A 27315-nucleotide genomic window follows, 5' to 3' on the forward strand; every position below is an offset into this window, starting at 1 on the left:
AGTGTGTGCAAATAAGCCAACAGCCTTTTGGAAAATCATCCTGGAATTCAAAAAGTAGTAGAAATATAATGAAACCACATTTTTAAAATGTAGCATTTAGATTATTTATTTCCTTATCTTTAAAAATGTCTATGACTTGTTTTGTCAGTTACTTTAGGATTATTTTTTAAACGCTGTTATTGAAATACATTGAAGGTAGCCTCAAGTGTTGATCTGTTAATGTTTTCCTTAGTTTGTCATGCTCTCTTGCTTGGACACTTCCTTCTGCTTTTCACACATAGCTCAGTTTCTTTAAAAAGGCACTGCTGTTGATGTGGTGCCTGGATCAATTCTTTTTATCATATTATGACCTCGATTCAAAAATTCTACTTCCTCTTGCAAAGCAAGTGTACTAGAATTAGCACATTTCAAGTATTATTTCCTCCTTTGGATTTTCTGCAAACGTTGAAAAGTGGTGTGCTTTATTTGTGATTCTCTAGTCTTACTTAGGAAGCATTTTCTTTTCACATTTGTGTAGTAGACAATATACATGAGACAGGAATTAAGGATACAAATCCTTTGGCTGAACTGCTGGCCTTGGCATGAGTTGGAACAGACCCCAAGCTGGCTTTAACCTATGCCAGAAGATTGACAGTAGAATTCATTACTCCTCTGTAGCTTGCAGCAGCTGGCACAAAAGCAGCTCTGCCAGCTTTACAAACGCAGGGAGCCAGCTTACAATAGTCATTCTTCACTGCACAACTGTAGTCAGGCACTGGTGACTTGGTGCTGTTCAGGGGGAAATAGAATCTGGTCTGTAGTCTGTTTCTTAAACACAGCGCTCCTATGTATTAATACTTGCTGCTGGTTTTCCCCCAGTGTTGGATTTGGGTCTGTGGGGTTTTCAAAATTAAAACTTCTTGCTTTTCTTACTGAATACTTCCTTACGTTTTCCTGCGGGACATTTCAGGCTTCCTGGTTTGTTACTGCAGCTGTTCCAGTGTCATTTTTCACATGCTCCTTCTTTATTTCTCAGCATCAGTCTCTCTGCTGACAAAAGTGAAGCAGAGCAGCAGATGCCAGGTTACACAGCTTTTACTGTAAAAAACAGTCACTTTCCTTCCTAGCTACTTACATTCTTCATTAAAATCCTCTGTTACACAACAGAGATGGAAAGCAAAAAACTACTCATTGCTGAGTATAGTAAATGTGTATGGTCAGAATCTGTAGCATGCATAGCTAAATGTTTGTGATGTCTGACTACAATTACTTGACCTTTCAAAAGATTTTTGGGATGATTTCAAAAAAACCCAGAGTTTGTCCATCTTACTATCTTGTGCAATCATTTTTTTCTTGAAAGGGATTCCTTTATGAACCAGTAGACGCCTGTTTTTTTTAAAGTTACAATCCAGAGTTTTGTAATCCATGCTGAATTCTTTTGGATGAACTGTTTTATAATTAATGGTATTGCTTTAGGGTTTCTAGAGTGTCCCAGCTAGAGAGTTGCTGACTGAGACATTTATTGCACAAAGATTTATTTGAAATCATAACCTCCACTCCAAAATTCTGCTGTCTATAGTGCAGCAAGTTATATCCAGACAACTTGCAGAGGAGGAATATGTAAGTAAAGAGGTGGAGGCTGAGAGAGCAATAAAGGTGTTAGAGTTGGCTTCAGCCAGTGGTTTGACCTGTCCAGTCATGTAGTGGTGTTCTATAAGCACCACAGGCAGATCTGAAGACCCTCAGTAACTTCATGCTTGCAAAGCAGGTAGGCAGATCCCAAATTCTAAACCAGAAAAACTGTACACAATATCCTCTTTTCTCATCACATCTGAGTTTAAAGCACTGGAACAGCCTACCCAACACATGCACAGGCAGATTTTCTGTCCTCTCTTAGAATGTGTAGCTAGAAAACACTACTTCAAGAACAAACCTTACCATTTGCTCCAGCCTGCCATTTCTGCTGGAGAGCAAGGGAACTCTGCTATATGTATGTACCTATGTAACTTATGTATAGTATGGAAAAAGTCTTCATGGAAGTTCATCTGCTGTGTAGCATGCACATAAAAGGCAGACTTGAAGGCAGGAAAACAGGCTATAAAATTCAAGAAAATGCTATAGTTAGAAAAACCCTATTGAATAATCTGTAGCTTCTTGGCTGAGGGAAAGAGTTGGTGAAAATGAGCCGTAGAGCCAAAGGGATGCTCTATTGTGGGGCTTAATTCAACTCTGTGGGTTGCTGTTAAAACATTTTTCTGAAGGAAAAAGAGGATTTGCTGCTGGTTTCTTGGAAGAAAGAAAAATGAGATGCTGATTTAAAGTTAGTATAGTTCCTTAATTTCAGGGACCAGAAGCATGGGAAGGCTGAAAAGGCCTCTAGAAGCAAAGATGGCAAACTCTGCCTGGATAGGTGAAGTGACAGGCTGAACTTGGAATCTGCAGCACTGTGAAAACATGGCAGCATAGCCATCAGTGTTTTTAGAGACAGGGGAGAGGTCAACTTCTTCATGTTCTTGTCAGGAAGGAGAAAACCTGTTATTTCCTGCTGATCCTGCCAAAAGGGAATCCCTCTTTTTTTTTTCTCTCTTTTGAGGGAAGTGAGCTAGGGCTGATTGTTTCAAAGTTGCCAAGTAGGGAACTGACCTTCCTGCTTGTTTCTCAAGAGAATAATTTGTTATCTTTACTTCATAGCTTTTCCTTTTCATTGAAAAGCATTGGTAACCTGTTACCCTAATGGAACGTTTATGGTGCTGTGATTCCCATGAAAATAAGTATAAAATTTCTGAATATGTTTCTACCATTCTATACAGAGTGGTAAAGGTATTTAGACTCTCTCCATATGAGCTAAATTTGGAAGTTAATACTTGCTATTCGGGGATTCAAAATTAGAGAAAGATCAACTCTTCCTGAAGTGGAGGTTCATTAGATTAACCCAAGCATAATAACAAATGTATTGTCAATTTACAGTGACTGATTTCTCATCAGTTTTATATTTGTTTATTTTAGCAGTGTACTGCTGTTAATTTGTCAAATGAGATTTGATGTATTAGTTTCCTGAACTTGATATATTAAGTGTTTTTATTGCATGCTCTGATACTGCTTGGTACAACTTGTTCCTCTAAAATTATTTGCAGTTAGGTTTCATGGGGCTGTGTATGAGTATGCTGTCATTAAAGTAGATTCATGACATTGGCTTTTTCCCTGTGACCATGCCAGTATTGTATTAGTGACACAAGTTTCATATTTTGACTTCTCTGAATTTTTGGGGAACCATGCACAGCTTTTACTGTTACTAAATATGCCAGTGATACCTTTTCAGTTTTTGAAACATAAGGCATTTATCTACAGGAGCCAGCTCTCTGTCTTACTAATCAGAACTTTTCCCTTGTGAAATTTTGTCTTCACATTAAGTCTTCTGGCTAGTGTTAATTCAGGCTGTTTGTTTCTTTATCTAAGTCATATAGTGGCCTTACATGATTGTGGTTTACATTTTTTTCATATGTCAGCTCTATACTATTTAAAGAGTTGTAAACCTTGAGCTTTTGAGCAGTTTGTGAAGCTGCCTGGCTTCACAAAGTAAGCAAATTCCCATGTGTGTAAAGAACTCTTGCCGTGATACACTTGAATTATAACATCTTTACTTGCTGCTGGATTTTTGTTCTTTTTTTTCATCATGTCTTATGAGATGGGGAAAGTATTTGCATTCTTGAAATTCAGTATCACTTTATTTCTGTACTCTTTGCACCAAATTCTGCCAAATGCAAAAGCACTGACATTTGCTGGTTTCACATTTTCCTTTTGTTTTGTTGTACTTTGTTTTACAACTAAAAGATGCAGAATGTTCTGTACTTCAGTTAATCTTTAGATCATTATTGTGATCCTGAATCCTTTTACCATATCACTCTTAAAGCTCAGTCCACTAAATTGTTGAAGCAGTTGCCTTATCTGCTTTATGTGTTTTGCCATTAATTGATGTATTTTTCCATTAGTGCCATTTAACAGCTTTTACTGCACTTTTTTCCTTTGTGCAGTTGCCTCATTCTCAAGAGGCTTAAACAAGGACAGCCTTTGTGCTTCTCTGGTGACATACTTGTACTCTTACTTTGCTTCTCTCTCCATTCCATTAACTGTTTTGTATATTTTCTAGGGTAGAAGTGAACAAACCAATGAGGTTTTTTGGACATCTACTATTGTGTCAAATAATGTAGGTGACAGCTGTTGTTCTTGCTGTCTTCACCTGGGTATTACTTTTTTTTTTTCTTCCAGGATGTTAAACTCCTGAAATATGTTGGTCACAAGAGGAGGGATTGTGAGTTCAGTTTTTCTTCTCCCCATTTCACATTTGACTCTTCAACAGTTCTTAGACTTCTCTAGTGGCAGAGCCTCTTACAGCCCATGAAAGAGAGGAGACCTTGGATTGTTACAGGTTGTCTTAATATGGTCATTGTTTGAGGATGAACTGTGGCTGAAATATGATAAGGAAAAGGAACAGCTTCATAGTTTTCTCATTAATTGGCTGTGCCTTTATGTACTCCGTGAATGTAGATGTAGTCAGGACACAGTGATGATGTCCAAAATACTTTCCTGCCATGCTGGCAACTTTTCTTCCTGTACTTTTTCAGTTGATTCCTAGCAGGACTTGTGGTCCAAATGGTTGATAAGAGAAGGTTTCTTGTCCTAATTTTCTTTTATTTTTTTTTTTTCCAGAAAAAGCATGTTTTTGATGGAAGTGTTACTTAAGATAGGGATTTGACCTGAAAAGGGTTTGGCCAGGCATCTGATCTGTACCGGAATTGATTAAATTATGCAGATATCAGTAGTATGGGGGAGAAGTTACTTAACATCTATTGAGGCAAATTATGGAGGTCCTAGACCAGGAGAAGAAACATAACCAATAGTGGAAGGAGGAGCGAGATTTTAAATACTTCTGTAAACTGTAGTATTTATTTTTTTCATATTAAAATATCAGCTTGAACTAGGTTCCCATTCTCTTTCCTTAGAAGGGTGTTCAGGCAGAGTATTCCTTCATATTGTTTTGCAGTTGTTAAGAGTTAGTTATAAAGGAAGTGTTATGGCAAGTCTTAAGGTGTTTTGTTTGTTTGTTTCTAAGATCTCTGCTGGTTTGCTCATTGAGTTTTCTTATTTTGTCATGTATCTGGACTAATCAAATTCACTGGTTTAGGGTTTTTTAGAATGTCAGAATTCTAGAGACAAAGTTAAATATAAATACTGTGTATTATTTTAATACATTGTATTTGCTTTCTGCTATACAATTTTCCTTTCATACCTAATTCAAGAGAGCATTTCTCTCCTTCCATGTTCACCAAATCATAACCACACGAAGAGGTTATTCACCACTTTGGAATGAAAGTCCATCTGTTAGTTATTATCTTTGCTGTACTGCAGCACTTCAGAATGAGTGCTTGGGAGACACTTTAAATGCTGTACCCTGTCTTTGCCCCCTTCTAAGCGTATGCAGATACCTAAAAAGTGCTGCCTTCTTTGGTCTGATGAAAAAAAATCATTTTTTCTTCCCATTTGTTAGCATAAGCTTGGTTGTGGATTTTTAGGACTAGGCCCAAAATAGATAGCGTGATTTATTGAATCTGAGTTATGCCAAGTAAATACCTCGATGTTTCCACTCAGTTCTAGGAAGAAAAGTCATCTTTCTGTAAAATATGTGCAAGCAGTTCAGTTGATCACTCTTACAGGGAAATCATGAATGTCGTTACACCGATCCACATTTTGGTAATATTTGCAATTATTTAGATGGCTGAAACTTGTTTGTTCTCTTTTCAGTGTTTGGAAGACCAAACTAAAGAAAGAACATGGCTACAGTTTATCTTTAATTCCAGATTGCAGATTTTTTTTTCATTATTATTAAATAATAAAAAGTTCCTGTAGATGACATTCAGGAAAACCTGATCAGCAGGGAATTTCCTGCTGTCTGAACTCATGGAGACAAGTTACGCCACTGCGATGATAGCCACAGGCTCCATTTGAGGGGAACTTGTTGTGATGCAGTGACCTAATGTGGCATTCCTGCCTGTGGGAGACAGATTAGGAGACTGAATTGTTGAATTCCTGGAAGGTGGTGGAATAACTGTAGATAGTGAAACTAGCCTTTGCAGAAACTCACAGATGCTATCAGAAGTGCAGAGCCGCATTAATTTCAGTATTTTGTGAAAGGTAACAACTGTTCATAGAGCAAGTATAACACTTTATGTGGGAACTGATGTGGGATTGCTGAATCTTGCTAAATTTTCTCAACTGTCACAATTTTTGTAAGCTTTTAAACTGCCTACTAGCAGGCAAATTCTACTTAATTTTGGTTCTTCAAAAAGCAGTTATTGTTATTTCATTCCAGCCAAAATCAAAAGCGGTTGTCTGCTAAGATCATCTCTTTGTGGTCCTTATAAATGGAGTAATTTCTAATTAAGAAAAAAATCCAGGCCTATTTATTGCTTTGCAACATGGGCATAAAGCTTTGCTTGGGGGAAGAAAATAATCAGGAAAGTGTATTATTAGATGGTGGGTGTTGTTCAAGGAAGCTCAGGGAACATAAGGAAAGGAAAGAAAAAATGTGTGGAAAGTAAATACCAGGAAGGAAAAAATATGGAGAGGGAACATTAAAAGAGAAGTCCTGCTGAGTGCAGGGATCAGAAGCCATAGTGCAGACAATTTGCATGGATGGGACAATGGGAGAAGAGAGCAGAGGGAGGGTTTAAAAGAAAGATGTGAAGATGGGTGTTAAGGCAGTGGTTATGTTGGCATGGTCAGTTAGTTTGGAGCCAGGCTTATCTCAAATCCAGCCTGGCACAAAGGGCTGCAGGAGCTCCTTTAGGATGACAGCCTCAGTTAAGTTGCTTCCTGCAGGTAGTCTTGGATCATGAAAGAATCCAGGTGAAAGGATAGACTTACGCTGGTTCTTCATTTCACTGGGGTGTCAGCTGACGTGCACAGTGAAGGATGAGTTTGAAGAAGGTTACAGCTCCTTATGGTTGCTCTCTTGCAGGCTATGCAATCCCAATGATACAAAACTGGTGGGTAAAACTGGTGATGAAAGGATATCCAGTAATATCTGATCGTGATGTTCTCCCTGTTCTACCTCCTGCTTGTGGTGAGACCAATTCGCTGCACATACAGGGAAGGGCCTACTATGCCAGTGTTACTCTACATCCTCAGCTCATCCTTGTCAATAATCACTGCAGGAAGTTACAAGATTGAAAAAAAAAAAAAAAAAGAGAAAAAAAAAGTCACTTCATTTTTCTCCAAACAGATCTAGCCTTTTCATAAGTAAAAATCAGAAATGTGTGTGTAGGCTTCTGGTTAAACCCTACAGGGCACTCTTCTTTTGCCCATAGGTCTCTATTGTTTGCCCTGTGACCCTCTGATGTATGACTTTGTTCTAATTCTGGAATAAAATTGGGAAGATTTTTATCATAACCTGGTCTTTCTGAGATAACCTGGAAAATCAGTCTTAATCAGGAGCTGTCCTTTAATAGACTTTGGAATTGATGTGACAAATAATAGTTTTCTTTTGAGATATCTTAAGCATGCACAGTCAAGGAAGAGCCAGTTGGACAGGTGGATTAGCAGGAAACCTCAACTTGCACTTGTGTATGAAGTGGAAACTGTGGTAGACTGAGGTCTTTTGGATAATATATACAGTAAAAGACAAGTTTAAATAAGAGAAGCCTTAAGCTCCTTTGTTGCATTCTTTCTGAAGTGTACAGCCCACATTATGGACTAAAAATCCCTGTCACTCTCAACCAATAAAATTTACTTTATCAAAAATAAGATAAAGCTCTGACTCAGTGATCTAACACTTCAGTAATTTACTATCATAAAATAGTTTTAAGTACAAATGTTTTATCTTATGCCAAGCTGGACGCTAAAGATGTTTTGTCTAAAATATGAGATAATGGAAAGTGTATTGTGGCATGTGAATTACTTTAGCCTCTTGGTGGTAAATGTTTGCTTAACCAGAAAGGAATGTGTTGAGGTCCTTGCCAAAGGAAAGGTATTGCCATACTTTGCATTTAGAGTACTGTAAATAAAGCAGTAAATATGTTTCTGTTCATGTGTGTTAATCCACAACTTATGAATGCATTCATTCAATAAGACATGTAATATACTGTTATCCCTTTTAAAGGGTTTCAGTAAGAAGAGGTTGTAATTACTTTGGCTTGAGAGAAACATGAAACCAAATATTTTCATGATGATTTGAAGTTGAATATGGGAGAATTTTTGCTCAAACTAAGTTTCCCTTAAATCCCAGGAACTCAATTCCTGGTTTACCTCCAATATTCTTCTTGTGTGCTGACTCCTAAACTGCTTTTAATCACACATTATTGTAAATCATAAAGTATATCGTTTCCTTCACCTATCCATGTTGGTTTTGGCAAAAGAAAACACAGTTGTGTAATATGTTAATGATCAGAGGAGGTAGAGCAGCTATGGGAAATACCCCACGTACTGCCTACAGTATATTTTGGTTTTGAACTTCATTTGCCCTTAGCTGATACAATAGCTTACTGATAATTTAATAATGCTGCGAACAGAAAGAATTGCATAACTCAGATTGCAGCGTAATAATATCAGAGCATCCTTTGGATGCCTCGGTTATGGCAAATGAAAGCAACGAGGTCCTTTTTTCAGAAGCCTTTGAAGTACCCCTTCCTTTCCACAAAATCCTATATCCAGGTTTCTACTTAAAGAGCTGGGAGAGAACGTTACAGTTTGAGACAGTAACATTTACTTTCCATTACTGTGGTATCATTTGTTATGTACCTGGTTTCACTCTCTGAGGTGAAGAGGAGCTCTTTCCTGGGAAAGAACTGCACATCCCAGTTCATTCCCACACACGTGGTGATTGTTGCAGGGAGCTTCTCACTGATGGTGCTGTGAGCAGAGATTTGCTCTGGCGTAGCAGGTATTGTACCATCTTTTAGAAATTATTGCTGCAATGCTCCTGTATCAGAACAAGGATATCTCTCCTGCCAGAGCTCTAGGTGCTCCAGTATACCTGAGCTTCAGTAGTTGTTAAGTTTTTTATTTCATCTTCCTAGGGCTTCACTGGTAGTTCATAAGCAAATGTGATAAATAGGATACACTGCTAACCAAGTAAATGAAACCTGTAGTCTTAAGCCCATGAGAAAAATATTAAATGTTATTTTTAATTTAGAAACAGATTTTGATAAATGTATCAATTTTTATAACCCTGTGTCCATATCTGATTTGCTAAAGATATTCATTAAGACATAATAAAACATTTCAACCCCTAGAGAAATTTGACTTTCATTCTCCTTTTGTTCTTTATGCTTAGATATTAGGAGGGTTTAAAAAAAATATGTAGTTGGAGAACAAGACTGGATATGTAATTTGAATTATAAGGTAGTTCTTCTGGACATGGTTATCACCTGAAAATCATATGAAATGCCGGAAAGCCCTTTACTTTTCCTTTTTTTTTCCCCCCACAGCAAATGTACATTATGTCCTTGCTAGTATTAAAATCCAAAGTAAATTTCCTGTTATTTTTAAGGTACAATGAACTGGATGCCAGTAGAAGCCTTCTAGACAATCTCAAAGGCAAAGTAATAATTGAGTATCCAACATTATTTGTGGTCTTGAAAACACTGAAGAATGATATGGTGGTCCTTGGCCAAGGTGAGCATGTATTTATTTCCTGTTATGTTATACTTGGATGTTTTAGTTATATAAGCAGTAGTTAAGGATATTGCCAGGAATGAGCAATATGTCTTGTGTCCCCTTCTGAAGTTAAAAGATTGTTATAGAAAAAGCTGTTCTGAATGCTCTTGTCTTAAAACTGCTGGCTGATGGCATACATCCATGAGCTGTACTGGATATATTTTTTCTAACTTTGTTTATGGGGTTTTTATATATATTTTAGCTACTAAGGTGAAATAATTATTCAGACTTGTGCTAATTCTTTTTTATGTAGCGAAGTTTGACAGAGTTGGATTATTTCTGAAGAGTAAGGCTGTCTGGGGAAGATGAGTTTTAAGTAAACCTGATAATCATGCAAAGGAATCATTCTCCATTATTTTCCAGCATAGCTTCTGACACTGGACAAATAACTGAGCTATGAGATAGTTATTAGAAATCATAATGGCAGAGTCACTTTTTGGGTGGATTAAAAGCACAGTGCTATCTTTTAAAAATTACTTTGTTGAGGGAAAACTTTCATCCTGGAGTTAATTTGGAAGAGAATCCAGATCTAGCAGGAATTTGCTTTTAGTTTTAAGTTAATTTCTATTTTTCTCCCCAGTACAAAGGCTTCATGTCCCAGCATCTGTTTCTGAAGATAAGAGATTGCTAAAAGAAAATTCAACTGTTGAAATAGGGAGTCAGTTCTCACCTCCTAGTCCCCCACCTAATCACCTTAGTTATTGTATCCCATAATTTTCAGTGTCCAGCCAGTCTCTAATTCTCACATATTTTTGCAGAAAAGCTTTGAAATATATTTGCAATTACTGTTTCCCTGCAGCAGCTTCATCGTGGCTCTATATGTATATAATTTGACTGATGAAATACTGAGTATATTGTACCAGTGACACTGGACCTCCATGGAGCTTGGCTGTTCTGGCTGGATTACGCTGAGTGATGCCTAAGTGAGAGCAATCTGCACCCAAAGATAGGACATGAAAAATTCCTTGTGCTGTGCATTGAGGGGCTTCTGAGAGTGAGACAGCACACCAGGGGATAAGGTGGGATCAGCTGTGAGTAACTGGGCCCTGTGATACACACCCTGGGAGTGCTCATACAGACACTGCACACATGAAGCTGGGTGCATTTGAGTCTATCCATTATTTCTTTGTCTAGGAGCCTTGCTTTTCAGTGTGCAGATGTACCCCTATGATTTAGAGGTCAGGAGGGAATTACAATTGATTGATTCATGTACTTAATCTGTATAGGGTTGTCATGGTCTCCTGAGCTAATAGGCAGATTGTCCTTTTAAGGGTATAGATTCAAGTAAGTGTTGATTGAACAGCAGTATTTTAAGGTCATGCTGCTGCAGCATTACCTGACTCTGTAAAAGCAGAAGAGGAGGGGAAGAGGGAGCCAGTAATAGCCGGGCAGTGCCAGCAGCTCTATCACAGGGTAGTGCAAGTATGCATCTTGAGGACAATAACCTTCCTCTGCTGCAGGAGTCATTTGATGAGTAGTCATCCCTGCAGGGGTTCTGAGAACACTAACACCCTTTTCAGGTTTTGAGAACCGTTGATTTTTGTTGTTGTTTTAACTGTTTCTATGGATTCCATAAAAATGAATTTATTTGCTCCTTGTTAAGGTGTCTTGGGTATGACATAGCAAAAGTTAGAGCTAGTGGCAAAAATCCCATGATTTTCACAGCTTTTATCATAACTTATTGTCATCTTCTTGGTTAAGATATTAATAATTAATTTTGACCTTGAGTTAGGTTGGGAACCTGTGTTCTTGGTATTTTTTCTGTTCAAAGTAGAAGCCTGTGACAGTAATTTTAGATTTTTTGAGGAAAAGCATGTATATGATATAAAAGTTGGAGGACTTTTTTGTTGCTGTTACTCTGCCTGAAGACAAACTACCATTTTAGTTAGTGTGTCACAATCATTGTGCTTTTCTTTTGTATATCATCTTTACAGAATATAGGAGATAAGAAACAGTTTTCAGTTTGCTTTAGCAGTTGCATTCACAGATAATTGCTAAGAGTGCAAATCTTATGTTAACCTCCAGACTGTCCAGGAGGAAGTCTGCAGTAATCAGAGAAGTATTTTAGCCCCTTCCCATCTCCCAAGAAGTGACCTTTCTGCTCCAGCATCCTCTGTGTTTGTTGCAGGCGAGTTTCTTTGCCATGTATGGCTTTCTGTATTGGTGACCCACTCCTCCCAGTACATCCATCCTGCTGATCCTATTGCCACTAGTGCTGCCTTTCCTCTCTGCCTTCTGGCACGCCCAGAGGGACACTTGTCCCACTGGAGCCTGGTGGCTGACCTCCCTTTGCATTCCAGGCAAACAGCTGCCACCCTGGTGAGTGGACACATGTGGCAGGGTGTCTGCTGAGCATGGGGACTCAGGCAGCCATAACCCTGCTGACCCTGTTTGCAAGGGACCCGGGGTAGAACAAGAAGCAAAGTCTTGCAGGAATTTAATTGCTAAAATACTATTTCCTTCCTGAGCAATCTCAGATCTACCCCCTTCCCCAGGAAGAACAAGTGTCAAGTTCTCATGGCCACATTGGGAAAAGATCACCAAATTCTCCCTGATGCGATTCAAGTAGTCACCCCCAAGGACTGGGGGATAGCTAGGGCTGGACACCTTCAAAGAGAAACTGCTAGGATTTAATTAGTATAAAGCCTATTTCTCCTATTTGTCTTTTCAGAAATGGCTGAAGTATTTTGGCTGAAACTTTCAACTACATAAGGAAAATAAAGATTAAGGAAGGAAACTGCCACTGAAAAACTTGAACTCAGAGTTTAAATTTTACATTATAAGTAAACTGCAGACAGTTTTATGGTGAGAAGGACTGGGCAATCTTAATTTGTAGGCAATGCTATCAGCACCATACAAATATGCTCCTTTTGAGTGAAGAAAATCTGTAATTCCTATTAAATTTTACTGTAACAGACAGAAGTAAAATCTGTCTGTTGAGCATTGATGTGAGTCAGAAGATTGCCACATTCTTTTATGTGATGTTTTGATGCTTGACTTGCTCAACAGCAAAAACTACAGGTGCTCTGATTTCAGCATACAAGGTCAGTCATGGCTGAAGATAGCAGGGGATTATAGAAGCTTTCACAGGCCTTACTTTGTGCATTACTCAGTACATATCTGGCATATAAATGTTAATTGATTATACACTGGATTTAATATAGACAAAATGTGACCTCTGATGTTTCTGGGTGAAATGCTTCTATTTTCTTGAACAAATTCCTTGGAAACTGTACAGGTGCACACTGTCCTATGTATTATCCATATTTGCCAGCTGTAGAACTTATTTTGACCAGACAGTAGCTATACTTCATCAGCTCCCTTTTGGTAACATTCCCTTAATGAAACTTCTGATACTAAATGCTCAAAAACATTTTTAAATTCATAGATCAAATACTGAGAATAACGGTGAGAGCAGAGTGTGAATCATGGGCCTGCTTTGCTGTAGTTTATTTTTGTGCTGCTTGAGTGTCACCAACCAAGTGGCATTTGATGACATCAGCACAAGGTGACTAGGGTCAGTGTTTTGTTAAAGAAGGATCTGTGGGGTGTGAGGCTGAAGACCAGTTTTGGAGATGAGAGTTTCACTATATGATCTCAGCAGAGCACAGTGGCAGTGCCCTAGACCACAAGTTATTGTGCACCTTGAACTTCACCAGCCTTAGATTATGGACTTAGATACCTTGTCACAATCTTTGGGATGCTGGAACATGCGGAAGAAGTACAAAGCTACACCATTTTAATTTTCTATTTCCAGCTTCTCTGTAGTTCCACATCTTAACTGAAATGCTAAGAAAAGTGCAAATTATTTACAATTTATTACAGTTGTGATACATGTCTGTGACATCCCAGAAAACAACATTTAAAACAAGCCAAAAAAAATTTTAAATTCTCAGTAGGTCTAGAGTTTTGTGGGGGATAAATACTGTGCTTTCCTACCTGGCTAAAAGACCAAGATTTAAAAGGTAAAAGGAATTCTCAACATTGTCCTGCTTTCTTTCAACAACGAGGTCCTATCCAGGGCTTTATCCTATGTCATGAAACTGATTATGTCTTCTGAAACAGCTGTCCGAAAGAAGAGAGTGATAAAAAGAAGATATGAAACTGCTTCTGTTTGATGAGCAAACAACATTGCTGAAACTAATTGCTTGTTTGGTTTTTGTGTTCTGTGTCCTCAGATGGCAGTGAACCTGCAGAGAACTCAGACAGTGAAAGCTCATCCCTTTCATCTGCAGAAGAAGGGGAGATTCGGGACAGTTCATGACAGTTCTTTGAGAGAAGAGGATGGAATGAGCTTTTATTTTTTAAATTATTTAATTAAAAATTTTTAATACAGCTAAGTTCCTAGAGGTTTGGCTTAACTTCCTTTACTAAAGGTAGCACTCTCAAAGTGCATGACTATTTTTGGATTTAATAATGGAAATTTAGGGATGTAAATAAAAAGATGGGGAATTGTGGTTCCGGGAAAAAAAAATCTAATTTAATTGCAGTTTTTAATTGCACCATTTTTTTTCCTTTTCCCCTAACCAGCTCAGTGGGGTTTTTTTTATTTTTTGGATTTAAATATCTGATCACGTATTTATATGTGGATTTGAGTCTTAATGCTTAAATTTACTGGGAAAATACAGAGTTATTTCATTAAATCAGTTTCCTGTTACAGTATTTCTGTGTAACACTGAGCTGCTGAATTTGGTCTTAAGTTACTTCTGGTCTTCTCTGGTGACATTTTGGGTGCTTGATGCAATACTCTTTTTTTTGTTCTTTACTTGGTTGCCCCTTGTTTCATGTGTAATGGACCAGTCAGACTGTTTTCAGGGTAGCATGTTGCAATGTGTTTAGTCTTCTCTCCAGATCTTCTAAATTAGCATGAGTGTTTAAATCCACAGTAATGGATGCATAGACTGGCAGTAATGTAAATAACACTTGACTTCTAAAGAGTGCTGTGTTATGCATCTCATATTCCTAGTACCTACTGAAGTTAGGTATTGTAAATATCTACTTGCATATCAGCTAAATTTACTTACTTAAAAACAAATAAATAATAAAGGGAAAAAAATTCCTGTACTGTATTATCTGCTGACAGTTGTTAACTTCTGGAAAGATTCCTGGGTCACAGACCACTGATCCTTTATCCAAGCCCCTATGGGGTCTGTTGGAGGATGAGAACAGCAATGCCACAAGTGGTGCAGAACAGGTGAGCCCGTGTCCCCACTGCACCCAGGGCATTCTCAGGAATCAGCATCAGCCTCTGCCCAAGCCAGTGTTTGTAAAGTCTTCAGGACATAATCACTATTACAGCTCTCTGAGGCTGCTGCTGCCTGAGTTCCCAGCCTCTCTCTCCTGCTTGAGACAAGCATCTTTGTGTGTTGGTGGCCTTGGGGTGTGTGCTAAATTGCCATGAAGGTGGTATTTCAGTCCTAAGTGTTCTTCTGCCACTGCTGATGTGGTAGGTAGAAATACAACAGAAGGCAGTGAAGGAACTTCAGGAGGCAGCAGGAGGCTGTGGGAGCAATACAGGAGAGGGTTTAGGCTTCAGGACTCTGAGATTCAGGGCAGCAGGCAGCTGGGTCCTCATCAGTCATGCTGCATGGGGAGGAGTTTTGAGATGTTCAAAGTTTTAGAAGGTTTTTTTTTTTTCCTTGTAAAGAAATGGGAGTGAAAAAGTTGTTTGCCATGACAGCTCACTACTGAAGTTTGGCCAGAGTGTCAGACCTTTGTAGTCACATACTACTTTTTTCTCCCAGTGGTATCATGTGTCCTTTCTCTTGTGTGTTTTGCAACCTCTGGTGAAACAGGAAAGTTTTTCTTCTTGCCTGGCAGTAGCCACCTGTGCTCTATTTTCTTTCTTAGTCATTGTTGGTCCCCTGCCCACCTCTTGTTTCAACATTTGTTTTTTTAACCCTTTTTAAAGGACTAGGATTCCTAGCTATAGGTGCTGCTTTCATATTTTTTCAGTTCAGCAAAAGCGAATAAGCTTTTCCTAAGCAGTGATTGCTGCACACTGACTTGGTAGCCACAAATTACTTTAGACCAGTCTTGAACTCAGTAATACCAATAAAAGAGCTGAATAGCAAAACTGCCACAGTTCATTTGCCAGAAAATGTTTCATCTGGAGTAAAAGCATGGCAGTTCTGTTGGATTCAGAGCACAGCAAACGTGAGTGCTGCAAATAGTAGTGTTGGTCTGCATGTGTGTGTGATTAGTCTTTGGCTGAGGAGCAGAGATTTGTGATTTGCATTACTTTCCTGTGCTCTTGGGGGTTTTCATTAATTGTAGGAAAGGGTTTGCCTGTGGGGTTTTTTTCTTACATAAATCTACTTTAATCTTCCTTGTGAGTCAAACACAACGTAATTTCTTTTTAAATGCAGATGCTGTTAAAACTGTCCTTCATATTTACCTTAAAGAAGGCTTTAAAAAATGATTAAGGAGCATTCCTGTGGTGGTTACTAGAACTGAAATTTCCCAGACAAAGCTGGGAATAATCTCCCAGAGTTCAGTCAAACTGAGAGTAAAAGGTAGCTTTTGCTATTAATTCCTAGGTTACTACTTACCTATTTTTACAGTTACGTGAGTTTGAACAGAGGTGATTGATCAAATACAAACCAAAATGCAATTCAAATATTTTATTCAGTTTTCCTAAGCTGTTTCAATTTTTCTTTTTAATAAGAAATCAAATCCTTCCTATTAGTAGTAATTCTTCGTATTAATGAGGTTACTGATTTAATCAAGGTTTATGCACTGTTGTGCTAGACAGATTTTTTTTTTACACTTTCATAGGCAGTTAAGGAAAGTTCATAATTTCTTTATGAGTGACTTAACCTTGAACAGGCACCTTGTAATAAACTGAAGAGAGAAAAGGCATCTTCTGTATTTTTAAAATTTTTAGTCAAGAATTAGAAATCTAAGACATGGAGCTGAGGCTGCGTAGAAGGCTTCAGTTCCGTCCATTTTGAAAACATACTATTGTAGTCGTATTACACACAGATCCCTACAGGGCTGTGCCTTGATTCAAGAACAGATCATGTCTGTGAATGAGAACTGTGTGATGTTGTTTTAATCTTCGTCATTCAACACCAGCTTGCATTGAGTGCTTGATTTTATGCCTACTATGCTTACCCATTTATTTTCCTCTATAAACTATTTGTCACAGAAGGAACAAGCTATTTCTGTGTAATGTTGTTACAGCATTTCTTTTAATGTTTAGACTTTTCAGCGTGCTTGAGCTGAAGGACTATCAACTTTCAAAGAGTGAAGGCTCTTGTCTTGAATGAACACACTACTTAAAAAAATTAAAAGCTTAATGATGTCATCCCTTTCACAAACCTTAAAGGACAAAAATAGAGCATAGCTAAGCACACAGCAATAGCTGGGAGGTAGGACTGAGTCAGCCATGGGAGAGAACTTGGTTCTTTTCCTTTTTTTGTATAACTTCCTGGGGGTATGAGGCATAATTGAGTTGTCGTGGGTAAACAGCGTTGTACCCCCTGTCAGTGTAACAGCTCAGTTTTCAATGAACACGTTCGAATTCTAAGTTTTGCTGCATTTATCTTGGCATTAGGAATTGTTGATCCGTAGAGGAAAAGAGGGTCATGCCACAGAATGTGTGGCTGGCACTGGTCCTTAGAGGCATGCTGGACCAGTTTTTGTTACTCCAGTCACCAGTGCAGTTTTACTCTGCATTAGAGGAAAAGTCGGTGCAGAACGTGGACTCTAGTCTGAAGCAGTACATGGATTTCTGAGTTCATGGGAGGGGAGTGCTGATATCAAGTCCCAGCTACGTGTTGTGTGTCAGCATAGCTGGGATTCAGTCCTTGCCCTGCCAGATATGGCTGTTCTCTGTTGACATCTGTAGGAGCTGAGAATGTATAGCACCGTGCAAGAGCAGGCTTTCCAAGTGTAAATATACAGCTGTGATGATGTAACTTCAGGCCCTGTTTAGTCACAAACATTTCATTCTGCTTGAAGTCCCACACTCTTTTCCTGAAAACATTTATTCTTCTGCCCTCCAAAGGAAAAAATATCTTGAATTGGTGTTTATGTTGTTGCTATGACATTCAGTTAAACTGTATGCAGATGCAGGTTCTGTTAATAAGAGAAAAAGAAATGAACTGTGTACTTCAGTGAACAAAGATTGCACTGTGTTTGTATTAAAATGTTGCCATGGTAGTGCATATGGTTTTATTTGCTGGAAATCTGTGGTGAAATGGAAAGAAGACACATGTAAGCAACACAAGAAATGGCAGCAAAAATAACTTAAAAGAAACACTGAAACTGAAAGGGAAGTTACAGATGACATGTAAAACCAAGTAAAAAGAGGGATAGTTGTTCTGCTGTCTGTGGTTTGGTAACAGAAATGTGTTCTCACTGTGCCCCAGCAGCTCTCAAAGACCCATAGTACAGTGACTTTGCTCTAGTGATGCTTTTGTTGTGAACTTCTTTCCCTCACTTGTCCTGTGCATTGTAGCTTTTTTGTTGTTGCTTTGGAAGCAAAGTTTCCCTGGCCTGACCTGATTTCACCACTGCTAACTTTTCCTGCAGAAAAGCATTTTTAGGATATCTTACCATAGTAGGCTTTTTGGCAGGAAAAATCAATAGGGTGGTAAACTAGAGAAAGCCACTAGAGCTCTGCCTATCTTTGGGGTAAGGGGAAGTATTTGTGAATTCATGATAGAAATGGTGGATTTGATTCCTGTCACAGTAGTCCTTGTATTTATCCAATCCATTTGCATGAGACTTCTTTTTGCATGAGCTGCATCAGTACAGCCGTTTATGTGGTTACATGACAAATCAGAATGAGGTCAAAATAATCTGCCAGAGAAGGAAGAATAGAAATGAGAAGGGAGAGGGAGTCTTTTTTTAGAGAATAAACGACCGCACTGCAAGCTGGCTGGTTCCTGCATCTTTTCAGCTGGTGGAAAAGCAAAAGTGTTTTTAAAATTGCATTGCCACTTTCTTCCCGTCATCCCTGTTCTGCCTCAAGGAGAAGGAAGAAACTACTGTGAAAGCTGCTCTTGCCTTTCCATTCCTTGCTGCCAAGTTCTCTTCTGGGTCTGTATTGTAGCTCCAGAACTTGTCTGTTTTGCCAAGAGTGCCAATAGGGAGTAGAGCTGTGCTAAAGCGGGGTAAACATTAAGTCAGTGGATGAGGTGTAGATATTAACAAAAAAGAGTGGATAGGTGGCATTAAAAACTTTCCAAGAAGTCCCCATCACTTTCATACAGCCAGCAGGGGCAATCGTGTCCTGGGGGCATCAGGCCCAGCACCACCAGCCAGGCAGGGGAGGGGATTGTCCCCTCTGCCCTGCACTGGGGCCGCCTCACCTCGAGTGCTGGGGGCAGGTTTGGCTGCCACGGTGCAAGAAGGACATTAAACTATTTAGAGAGTGTCCAAAGGAGGGAAACAAAGGTGGTGAAGGGCCTTGAGGGGAAGCTGTGTGAGGAGCAGCTGAGGGCACTGGGTCTGCTCAGCCTGGAGGAGACTGAGGGCAGACCTCACTGCAGTCACAACTTCCTCCTGAGGGGAAGGGGAGCGGCAGGCACTGATCTCTGCTCGGTGACAGGACCCGAGGGAGTGGCCTAAAGCTGAGCCAGGGGAGGTTTAGGTTGGGTATCTGGAGAAGCCTCTTCACCCAGAGAGTGGCTGGGCACTGGAGCAGCTCCCCAGGGCAGTGGTCATAGCACCAGCCTGACAGAGTTTAAGATGTGTTTGGACAACGCTCTCTGGCACATTGTGTGGCTCGGGTTTGCACAGGGCCCAGAGTTGGACTTGATGATCCTGTTGTATCTTCCAGCTTGGCATTTCTGTGATTCTGTGATCTAAATTCTCAGTGGTATCTCTTTGTTGACCTTTTTTCCCAGCTTCTACTTTCAGCTGTGCTTGGGCATCCATATTGATTTTAGTAGCATTGTTCCACTACAGTACAAGTATATGCCTCTGTAGAGAAAAATGCATTTTCCTGTTTCAGGTTCCCAATAGACTGCTGGTTTTACAGCCATGACATCTTGATGTCTGATTTTGTCAAGTTAGTGTACTAAGTAGGAGCTGTTCTCAAACCTGGTTGGTTTGAGATGCTGAAGGAAATGAGTCGTTTCAGAGAAACTGGTAACTTGGCTGGAATACTGGGCTTCTTTTGATCTGACCTTCAGTGGTCTCAAAACACTGCTGGACTACTGCTGATTGTTTCACTTACTTAAATGGAGTCCCTTCACTCTAACTGAAACTGCCATGTAGTAGTAAATGTGTATGTCCCAGCTGGATTCCCATCGGAGAAAATGTGTTTACCCCACCTTTGAATTTCTTCTGACAAGAAAATGAAAACTTAAAAAAAATGTGTAATGTTTTTCTCCTGGATGGTTGTTACATTCCATCCCGTAAGTGGTTGTACTTCAGCACAGATGAAGTTGCTTATGTGAATGCTGCCTTGAGGTCTTTCAGGATCTTCTCCAATATAAATTGTGTACATAGAAGTCATAGCTGTGTAGTTTTATGGGGAGAATCACAGCATAGTGGATACCATCTATTCAGTTTCTTGGTGTTTGGTCAGCATGATAGACAGATGCTTATTGTATCATTCTGTTGCTTGAAGTCGGTGGGTTTTTTTTTTTTTTCAGGATTTATATTTTCTAGATACCAAGTCTCACTGCAGTCCAATGCAGTTAAATTATCTATGCATTGGAGTGCATTTCTGGGTACCTCCAAAGCTAATTTTATGTTCCTGCTTTCACTGTGACACCTCCCTGTTTCTGTGTGCTGTTTTATTTGTGGCTATGTAATATGCAGGAAGAACTGTGAAGGTGAAAACGGGGACATATCTACATGAAAGAAACTGGCTTGAGGCAGTGCAGCTGGTAAAACTACACAGCCTTCCCTTGCTGTGTGCTGAGCACTTGGAGCCCTGAATCAAAATAGTTTCACTGATTAAACAAGTGAGCTAAATTGTGCTCATGCATTTCTGCAGGATCAGCTCAGAACTGCAAGCATTTAGCAAGAGCAAGCCTCTGGTGTGACACATTTAACTGCTTCTATGTAGGTAGGTAAGTTTGACTTCCAACCATGAATGACTGCCCACTGCAAACTTTTTTGTTTCAGTCTTCAAGACGTGTGAGGGATTCATGCTGGTTCAGTGGACTGGAAATCCTCCTGCAGCAATTGCACTAATCAGAGGGTCACTGCCTGTTCCTCCATAGCCCAGTGGCTGCGCACAAGCAGCAGGGAGATGGGCTTGTTCCCAGACAGTGTCAGCTGGAGAGTCGGGCAGCCCCGGGGGCTGATCTGCCATGGGCTCTGCAGTAATTGATGAGTGCATAAAGAGATTCTCGCGGCCCCACGAGGGTTCAGTAGTAGCTCGGTTGTCCCACTGTCAGTACGCTATATCAGCTTTTCCTCCACCTGCTGCTGCTTCAGGAGAGCGAGCTGGCAGCATCCCTTAAGGACTTAGTGTAGTCATGGAAGTCTGGCTGTGTGTTCCTGCTTCTGTTTTGTTTCCCCTCATGGAGAACTTGTGGAAGCTGAAACTTTGTCTTCACTGTGTCGCCTTCGATAGTAGGGAAGATTTTATGTGTAACCTTGGTATAATAGTGCTTACCACCATCAAGCCCTTGTAAATAAGCGGGTGGAACACAAGTCCACGCATTCCTTAGATGCTAAACCTGTAGTGAGAGAAACGCTCCTTGTGGCGGCAGCACCGGGTTCGGCCGAGTGCCCGGTCCCGGTGCGGCGTGACAGTGCCGGCGGCTGGGAAGGGAGCAGCCGGAGGACGGGGCAGGCAGAGTGGCTGGAGCAGGGCTGCTGTGGAGGGGACAGTGCTGGAACGTGCGCTGAAGGCTGGGCAGTGCCTCTCTCCTTCCTGGCGTGTCTGGACTCCCCTGACTCTGCCCAGCTCCAGCGAGCTCGACACGGTGCTGGTGGCTGTAGTTTCAGGGTTTGAATTTGCTCCAAATGCACAGCTTTTTGGCATGTACATTATTTATCATGTTCCAACTCCTCATTTCCTAGTATTCCTCTGGAAGCAGAATATTGATATTTTAGTTTTTGACAAGAAATACCATTATAGTTGTGCTCTTTACCTGTAAGCCCTGCTGCTTCACTTCATGGAACCTGAGCTTATAATCCTTTAAATACCCACAACTACTGCTTAGGGGTTTGGGGTTTTTTTAATTCTGCTCGAACAACAGAGGATGCAAAGATGACACACAAAACCCGACAGTGATTCCTTTTATAGTGTTGTAAAAGTAGTTTTGCCATGTAATTGTGAAATGCAAAATAGAAGAGAGGACTATATGGATGATGACCAGTTGGTGTGACAGCCCCACTTTGGAAGACTTGCAGGGTTTTTTAGTGGGGTTCATTTTACTCTCTTTATATCAGGATAACTTCATTTAGTTTATTTTACTCTTGTGTTTATCTGACCTGCCTCTGCAGCCCTTCTTCTCCGGACAGTGCATTTTTCTAGTGAGCAGGATATAGAAGCACCCTTAAAATGGAAAAACCAAAGCCCAGGTGGTAAACCCCAGGCCCTGGCCAGAGGCACACTTAAGCAGGAGTCAGCAGTGTGTCCGTGACGTGTTACAGCTGCGGGCTCTGTGTACAGTGCTCTTACACGTACATGTGATTTTTGGGGAGCTGTTACTGACGTTAGTGTAAGATGGATGTCATTCAAGTGTGGGTGACGATGGCAAGGAATGTGCCTGCAGCTGCTGGTGTCTGGGAGCAGTGTGAATCCTCTTCCTCTCCTCACAATAACCCCATGTGTAAACCTGATGGTTTCTCAGCGAGCAGCTGATGTAGCAAAGTGTTCAGTGCTAGATCTACATGGAAGCCAAACAAAAGTGCTTCCTTGCGTTTTACCCTTCTGCTGTCAACAAATACTGCACAGACAAGTTTAGGTATGGCTGAGACTGGTGGCCAGGTGGTGAATTCCAAAACTCAACTTCTGAATGCCTTCAGGGAGAAAACTTGACTGAGCAGAAAAGAGGGAAGGCTATAATTTCTCAAAGCATTAGCTGCCAGAGATAAGCTTCTGAGATATCTGGCTATTTATTTTATTGAGATATTTATGTCTAATTAATAAAAAATTGACCCTTAACCAATTCTGCTTGTAACTAATGATGCTGGATGACACTCCTTCACAATTTTAAACCTCAAAATCAGTTTTTTATGAGCAGTATCTTTCTTACTAAAGGTTGTGGGAGAATATTTTGACAGACAAATACCCACACAAGGAGAAGAAAATAATATCCCCATGCAGCTTTCCTGTCACTCTTAGCTGTAGCACAGCTTTAGGCTAATCAGAAGTGTAGTGTTGGAGGCTTTATCAGATCCTGCTCTAGTTCATTTCTTTGTCATTTTTTTACTGCATGCCAGCCAGTTCCCCCGCTTCACCAAATGTCATCTGTGTCCCACAGCGTGAAGTGTAATGGCATATTTAAAAAGTGAGAAGGGGAAGTGAGGAAAAGAGTAGCTCCCTTGCTTTCTACTCTATGGGACAAGTACTTGAAATTCCTCACATTCTTCTCTTGTTAACAGTATGTTTACTTTTCATCACTGGGTTATTAGGATTAACAAAAGTCATTGCTTCAAGCTCATTTAATTTGAATTTAGTGAAAGCAGACTACCTCCTGCAGCCTGTAGGAAGCATTCCTCTGCCATAGAAATGTATTAATTTGCAAAAAGCAGCCACCAAAAAACGTGAGACCTGATGACCATTTTCACCCCAATGTTCAACATCACTGTGCATGCCCTGCATTCTAATGAAGTACCTTATGTTGCAAATTCCAGGACGGTTTGAATAATCTGACAGTCTAATTAACATTTCAGTCTATCAAAGATTTGCATTCAGTGCCAAGAAGCTCTTTCTATGTATACTTTCTAGAGTATGGGATTGGAGACTGCAGACACCCCTTCAACACACCATTTATCCAAAGAATTAGACTTGGCTATTTAGTCCATTTCTGCATCTGCAGTAGAACTTGCTTTAACTTTCAGAGAATCCAAACTTTTCAGAATTCAAAGTTTTCACAGAAACCTCTTGCGTGTGCTGTATTTAAGCCTGTTGCCTACCAGAATGCTCTACTAAGAGTAGTTAGGTAAATATTTCTTTATTAAATGATTAATTCCATAAATAAATTCTTTTAATTCATTGAATATAAAATTAAAATCATTTACAACTTATTCCAGTATTACAGGGGCTGGAAGGGGTAAAAAAAAACTCAGAGGAAACAAACGAACAAAAAGCTACAGTTTGATAAATAAAATACTCAGCTTTAAAACAACTGATTTCTGTTTGCCATTAAACTACAGTTGGTACATAATAGCTGCCACTGTGAACACCCCACAAGTGCCCACCTCAGGAAGGAATGTAACTTCCAACTTAGTTGGGAAAGGGTGGGAGAAGATGGAAGGGAGGGGGAGAAGCATAGTGTTAAATTGAACAGGATAAAAAACTTTTCATAACCGGAACAAAACATTAATCTGATCACTTACAAACAGAAAACAGTATATAATTAGATAAGGTGCTCCAAAAAGAAGCAGTAAAGTTGCTCCAGTATTATGAAGCTTTAAGTATGCTTAAATCTCTGTTGCATTAGTGTCCAGTTGCACAGTGCACTCATGTAACATCTTGATGTTGCCCTCAAATGGGCAAGACACCACTTCCATCAAAGGTCCTTTCTCCATGGCTGGGTACTTCAAATTTCTGTTTTGCATCCCACCCCCAACACACCTTAGTCCCTAAATTTATGAATGTCATTGACTAGTCTGTAGTAGGGGTAGGCTTCATTTGCATGTGGACAGTTGTAGTTGCAGCGGCAGGACTGGATCATCATGACACTCTTGGTGAAGGTTTCCCCGTCATCGCAGCGGAACCTGACCTTGACAGTCCTGGTCTGCTGGGGTGTGCAGCACCTGCCATCCACACAGGAGCCACAGTACTTGGGGCGGTACTTCTTCACACTAGAACATCCAGCATAAGTGAACTTCACTGGGGAGGGGGACTTCCTTGTCTTGGTACATTTCTTTCCCTTCTGTAAAGAAAAGGCAATGATATTATCAGCAGGAGATTCTTTTCCAGCCTTTACCCCCCTACCTGAAGCAGCTTAGAGAGAAGAGGAACACCAGAAGAATCTGTATTTACCTTTAGGGAAGCATAGCTGGGCTGGCCACATGGCCTCACTTCACATATCCTGGTCTCTTTGATGAGCTTGCAGTCAGGATTGTCATTTGTCACCCTTGTGGAGATGCCAGTTCCACACGTCTTTGAGCACTGGGACCAAGAGGTTGTTTGCACAATGCATTTGGGATTCTCAAAAGTTCGGCTTTGTGGCTCGGATCCAAACACTGGAAAAGAAAAGGAAGGGTTAGTCCAAATATATTCTCTCACTGCGTTTCTTCCTTTCCATTGGGGTCTAAGGAGTCATATAGCCACTCCCGGCCCCCTCCCCTTAACTGTCACCCAGATAAATCCACTCACCAGGCAGCATCTTCAGGCCTCCCTTCACAATGGCAATCAGCTCATTGTTCCTGGTTAGTTCGCCTTCGGAATCATCCAGACCAAACTCTTTGCTGAAAAAGCCTTCCAGCTCCTCCAGCGCATCCTTGCTTTCATCACACACCCACTCCTCACAGCACTGCCCGGGGACTTTGACCAGCCTGGGGCTGGAGCAGCCCAAGTTGGGAAGGGAGAGTTCCTGCGGGCAGAGCGGGATGCAGCCCACAGCTCCATCTATGCACGTACACTGGTGTTTACAGTTCGGCTGAAAGCTCTCGCCGTTCTGGTAGATTTTGGAGTTATATTCACACGGTCTTCCCTCGGACTGTGCTGCAGAGATCAACAGGAAGGGAAAGAAGGGAGTGAGCAGCGGGAATCGCTGGTTTAAGCACAGGTATTTGCTGGTCTGTTAAACTCAATGTACGGCGGAGCTCCCTACAACCCCCCGGGGACGCGGGGCCAGAACAATAACTTAGTCAGGAATCACTTTTCCTTATGTGCGTTTAGCGGAGCCCAGACATACTGAATCGCATTCCAGACTGCTGAAGTCATGTGCCGTTCTGCCAAGCTACCGACAACAAAGCATAACCATACATGGGCTCGAAATTACCGAACCCCGACACCGCGGGGCGCGGGGTCCGTCCCGGGGGAGCGGGGTCGCCGCTTACCTCTGCAGATGCCCTTCAGGGCCGCGGGGCTGGCCCCGAAGTTGCACTCCAGTCCCTTGGTGTGGTCGCAGGGCTGCGATCGGCTGCAGTCCTCGTTCAGCTGCTTGGCGCAGACCTTGCAGCAGCCGCAGCCGTCCGGCACCAGCCCCACGCCCGGGGCGCATTGCGGCGCGGCCGCCGGGCACTGGCACACGGCGGGGCAGGGCGAGCCCAGAGCCTGCGGAGCGGAGCGGAGCGGCCGGTGAGCGCCGGGAGCTGAGCGGAGCCACCCGACCCGCCTCCTCTCCCCTCCCTCTCCGGGACCGCGGCAAGACCCGCGGCACTTACCAGGCGAGCCAGGCAGAGGAGAGCGGCCGCCAGAGCGGGCCGGGTGCCCGCGGAGCCCATGTCCAGCGCCGGTGCAGCAGGAGCCGTGTGAGAGCAGAGCGGGAGCGCGGCCGGCGCGGTCTGAAGCGGCGGCGGGCGCCACCGCCTTATATAGGGCGCGGGGCCGCCGCGTGCGCCGCGGCGCTGACGTCGCGCGTTCCGGGCCGCGGCCGCGTCCAGCGCTCGCGGCATCCCAGGAATGCGGCTGGCGCGCGCCGCGGCCGCCCCGCCCCGCCCCGTCTCCCGGCACCGCGGCCGCCGGCGCTGCCGCGGGGGGTCCCGGCCCCGCCGGGCCTCCCCCCGTTCCGCGGGGTCTGCGCCCCGTTCCCCGCGCAGAGGAGCGCCAGGGCGTCCCCGGGAGAGGCCGTTCGCACCCGGGGCTGTGCCCGTGGCGCCCCGCGATCGGCCACCTGCGCGGGCAGCGGCGGGGGAGCTCCCCGGCCCGCCGTGAGCGCCCGCGGCTGCCCCGCGCGGTGACACGGCCCGCAGGGTCACCCGGCCGTGCCGGGGTTCGCTCCGTGCTGCTGCCGCTGCTGCTGTGCGAGCGAGCATCCAAACGATTCCCGGCGCGGCTGAGCCCGGGAGCCGGGCGATGCCCGGCGGCACCGACGGGCCCGGCTCCCAGGCCACGAACGGGATGACCACGCAGCGAACAGCCCCCTCTCAGGCCATGCACCCCCGGGTTTAGTGTCCCTCACTCAAGGTGGCCACCCTTGGATTGTATTGCCTCGCTGAAGTTTAATATTTGGGGATAGGGAGGAGAGTTTTAGCTTCTGTTGTGGCGTTTTTTTCTTTTCCTGGCTGTAAGTACTTCCAGATGGGATTTAGACCCCAGACGTAACAATATTTCCATATTTGGTATAGCAGTAGCCCGCATTTTTCACATTTTTCTGCTCTGTTATCCAACCACAAAGCATTCTTGACAGCTTCAGATGTTGTTAAATATAGCCTTAACTTCTGTTCCCAGGGCAGGAAATTCTTTGGAATTCCTGTTTTTCACGCAATCTGTCTATCATGATTTAGGAGAACTGTGCTGGAGGAGCCAACTGGCGTTCTGCTGCAGTTCGCTCCTTTATTGAAATAGTCCAGCAGTTGGGTCTGCTGCCC

At 42.0% G+C, this 27315-nt stretch overlaps 2 protein-coding genes across 2 annotated transcripts in view; one reads left to right on the top strand and one right to left on the bottom strand.

Moving 5' to 3' along the window:
* Positions 1 to 14030, top strand: part of ZNHIT6 (zinc finger HIT-type containing 6) — a 30675-nt gene extending 16645 nt beyond the window's left edge. Inside the window, exons 9-10 of the mRNA XM_066192532.1 lie at positions 9524 to 9648; positions 13869 to 14030. Coding sequence (XP_066048629.1) covers positions 9524 to 9648; positions 13869 to 13954 — 211 coding nt within the window. The 3' untranslated portion in view covers positions 13955 to 14030. The remainder of the gene's footprint in view (positions 1 to 9523; positions 9649 to 13868) is intronic.
* A 9740-nt stretch (positions 14031 to 23770) lies between these two features.
* On the bottom strand, positions 23771 to 26760 carry CCN1 (cellular communication network factor 1). Its single transcript, XM_066192533.1, has 5 exons — positions 26170 to 26760; positions 25843 to 26059; positions 25157 to 25504; positions 24821 to 25023; positions 23771 to 24710 (listed from the first exon to the last, which is right to left on the bottom strand). The coding sequence occupies exons 1-5, from the start codon at positions 26758 to 26760 to the stop codon at positions 24411 to 24413; spliced, it is 1659 nt and encodes a 552-aa protein (XP_066048630.1). The 3' UTR covers positions 23771 to 24410.
* Positions 26761 to 27315: the final 555 nt, after the last annotated feature.

This window comes from Chamaea fasciata, unplaced genomic scaffold, assembly GCF_029207755.1.
Source record: "Chamaea fasciata isolate MVZ Bird 193981 ecotype frontalis unplaced genomic scaffold, bChaFas1.0.hap1 SCAF_10, whole genome shotgun sequence".
Classification (NCBI taxonomy): Eukaryota; Metazoa; Chordata; class Aves; order Passeriformes; family Sylviidae; genus Chamaea; species Chamaea fasciata.

Coding starts and splice junctions, on each gene's coding strand:
- CCN1 (XM_066192533.1), bottom strand. CDS start 26,760: ATGCTCGCTCGCACAGCAGCAGCGGCAGCAGCACGGAGCGAACCCCGG. Junction 25,024..25,156: donor AGGCCTGAAGATGCTGCCTG/GTGAGTGGATTT, acceptor TTTCTTTTCCAG/TGTTTGGATCCGAGCCACAA. Junction 24,711..24,820: donor CCAGCTATGCTTCCCTAAAG/GTAAATACAGAT, acceptor TTTTCTTTACAG/AAGGGAAAGAAATGTACCAA.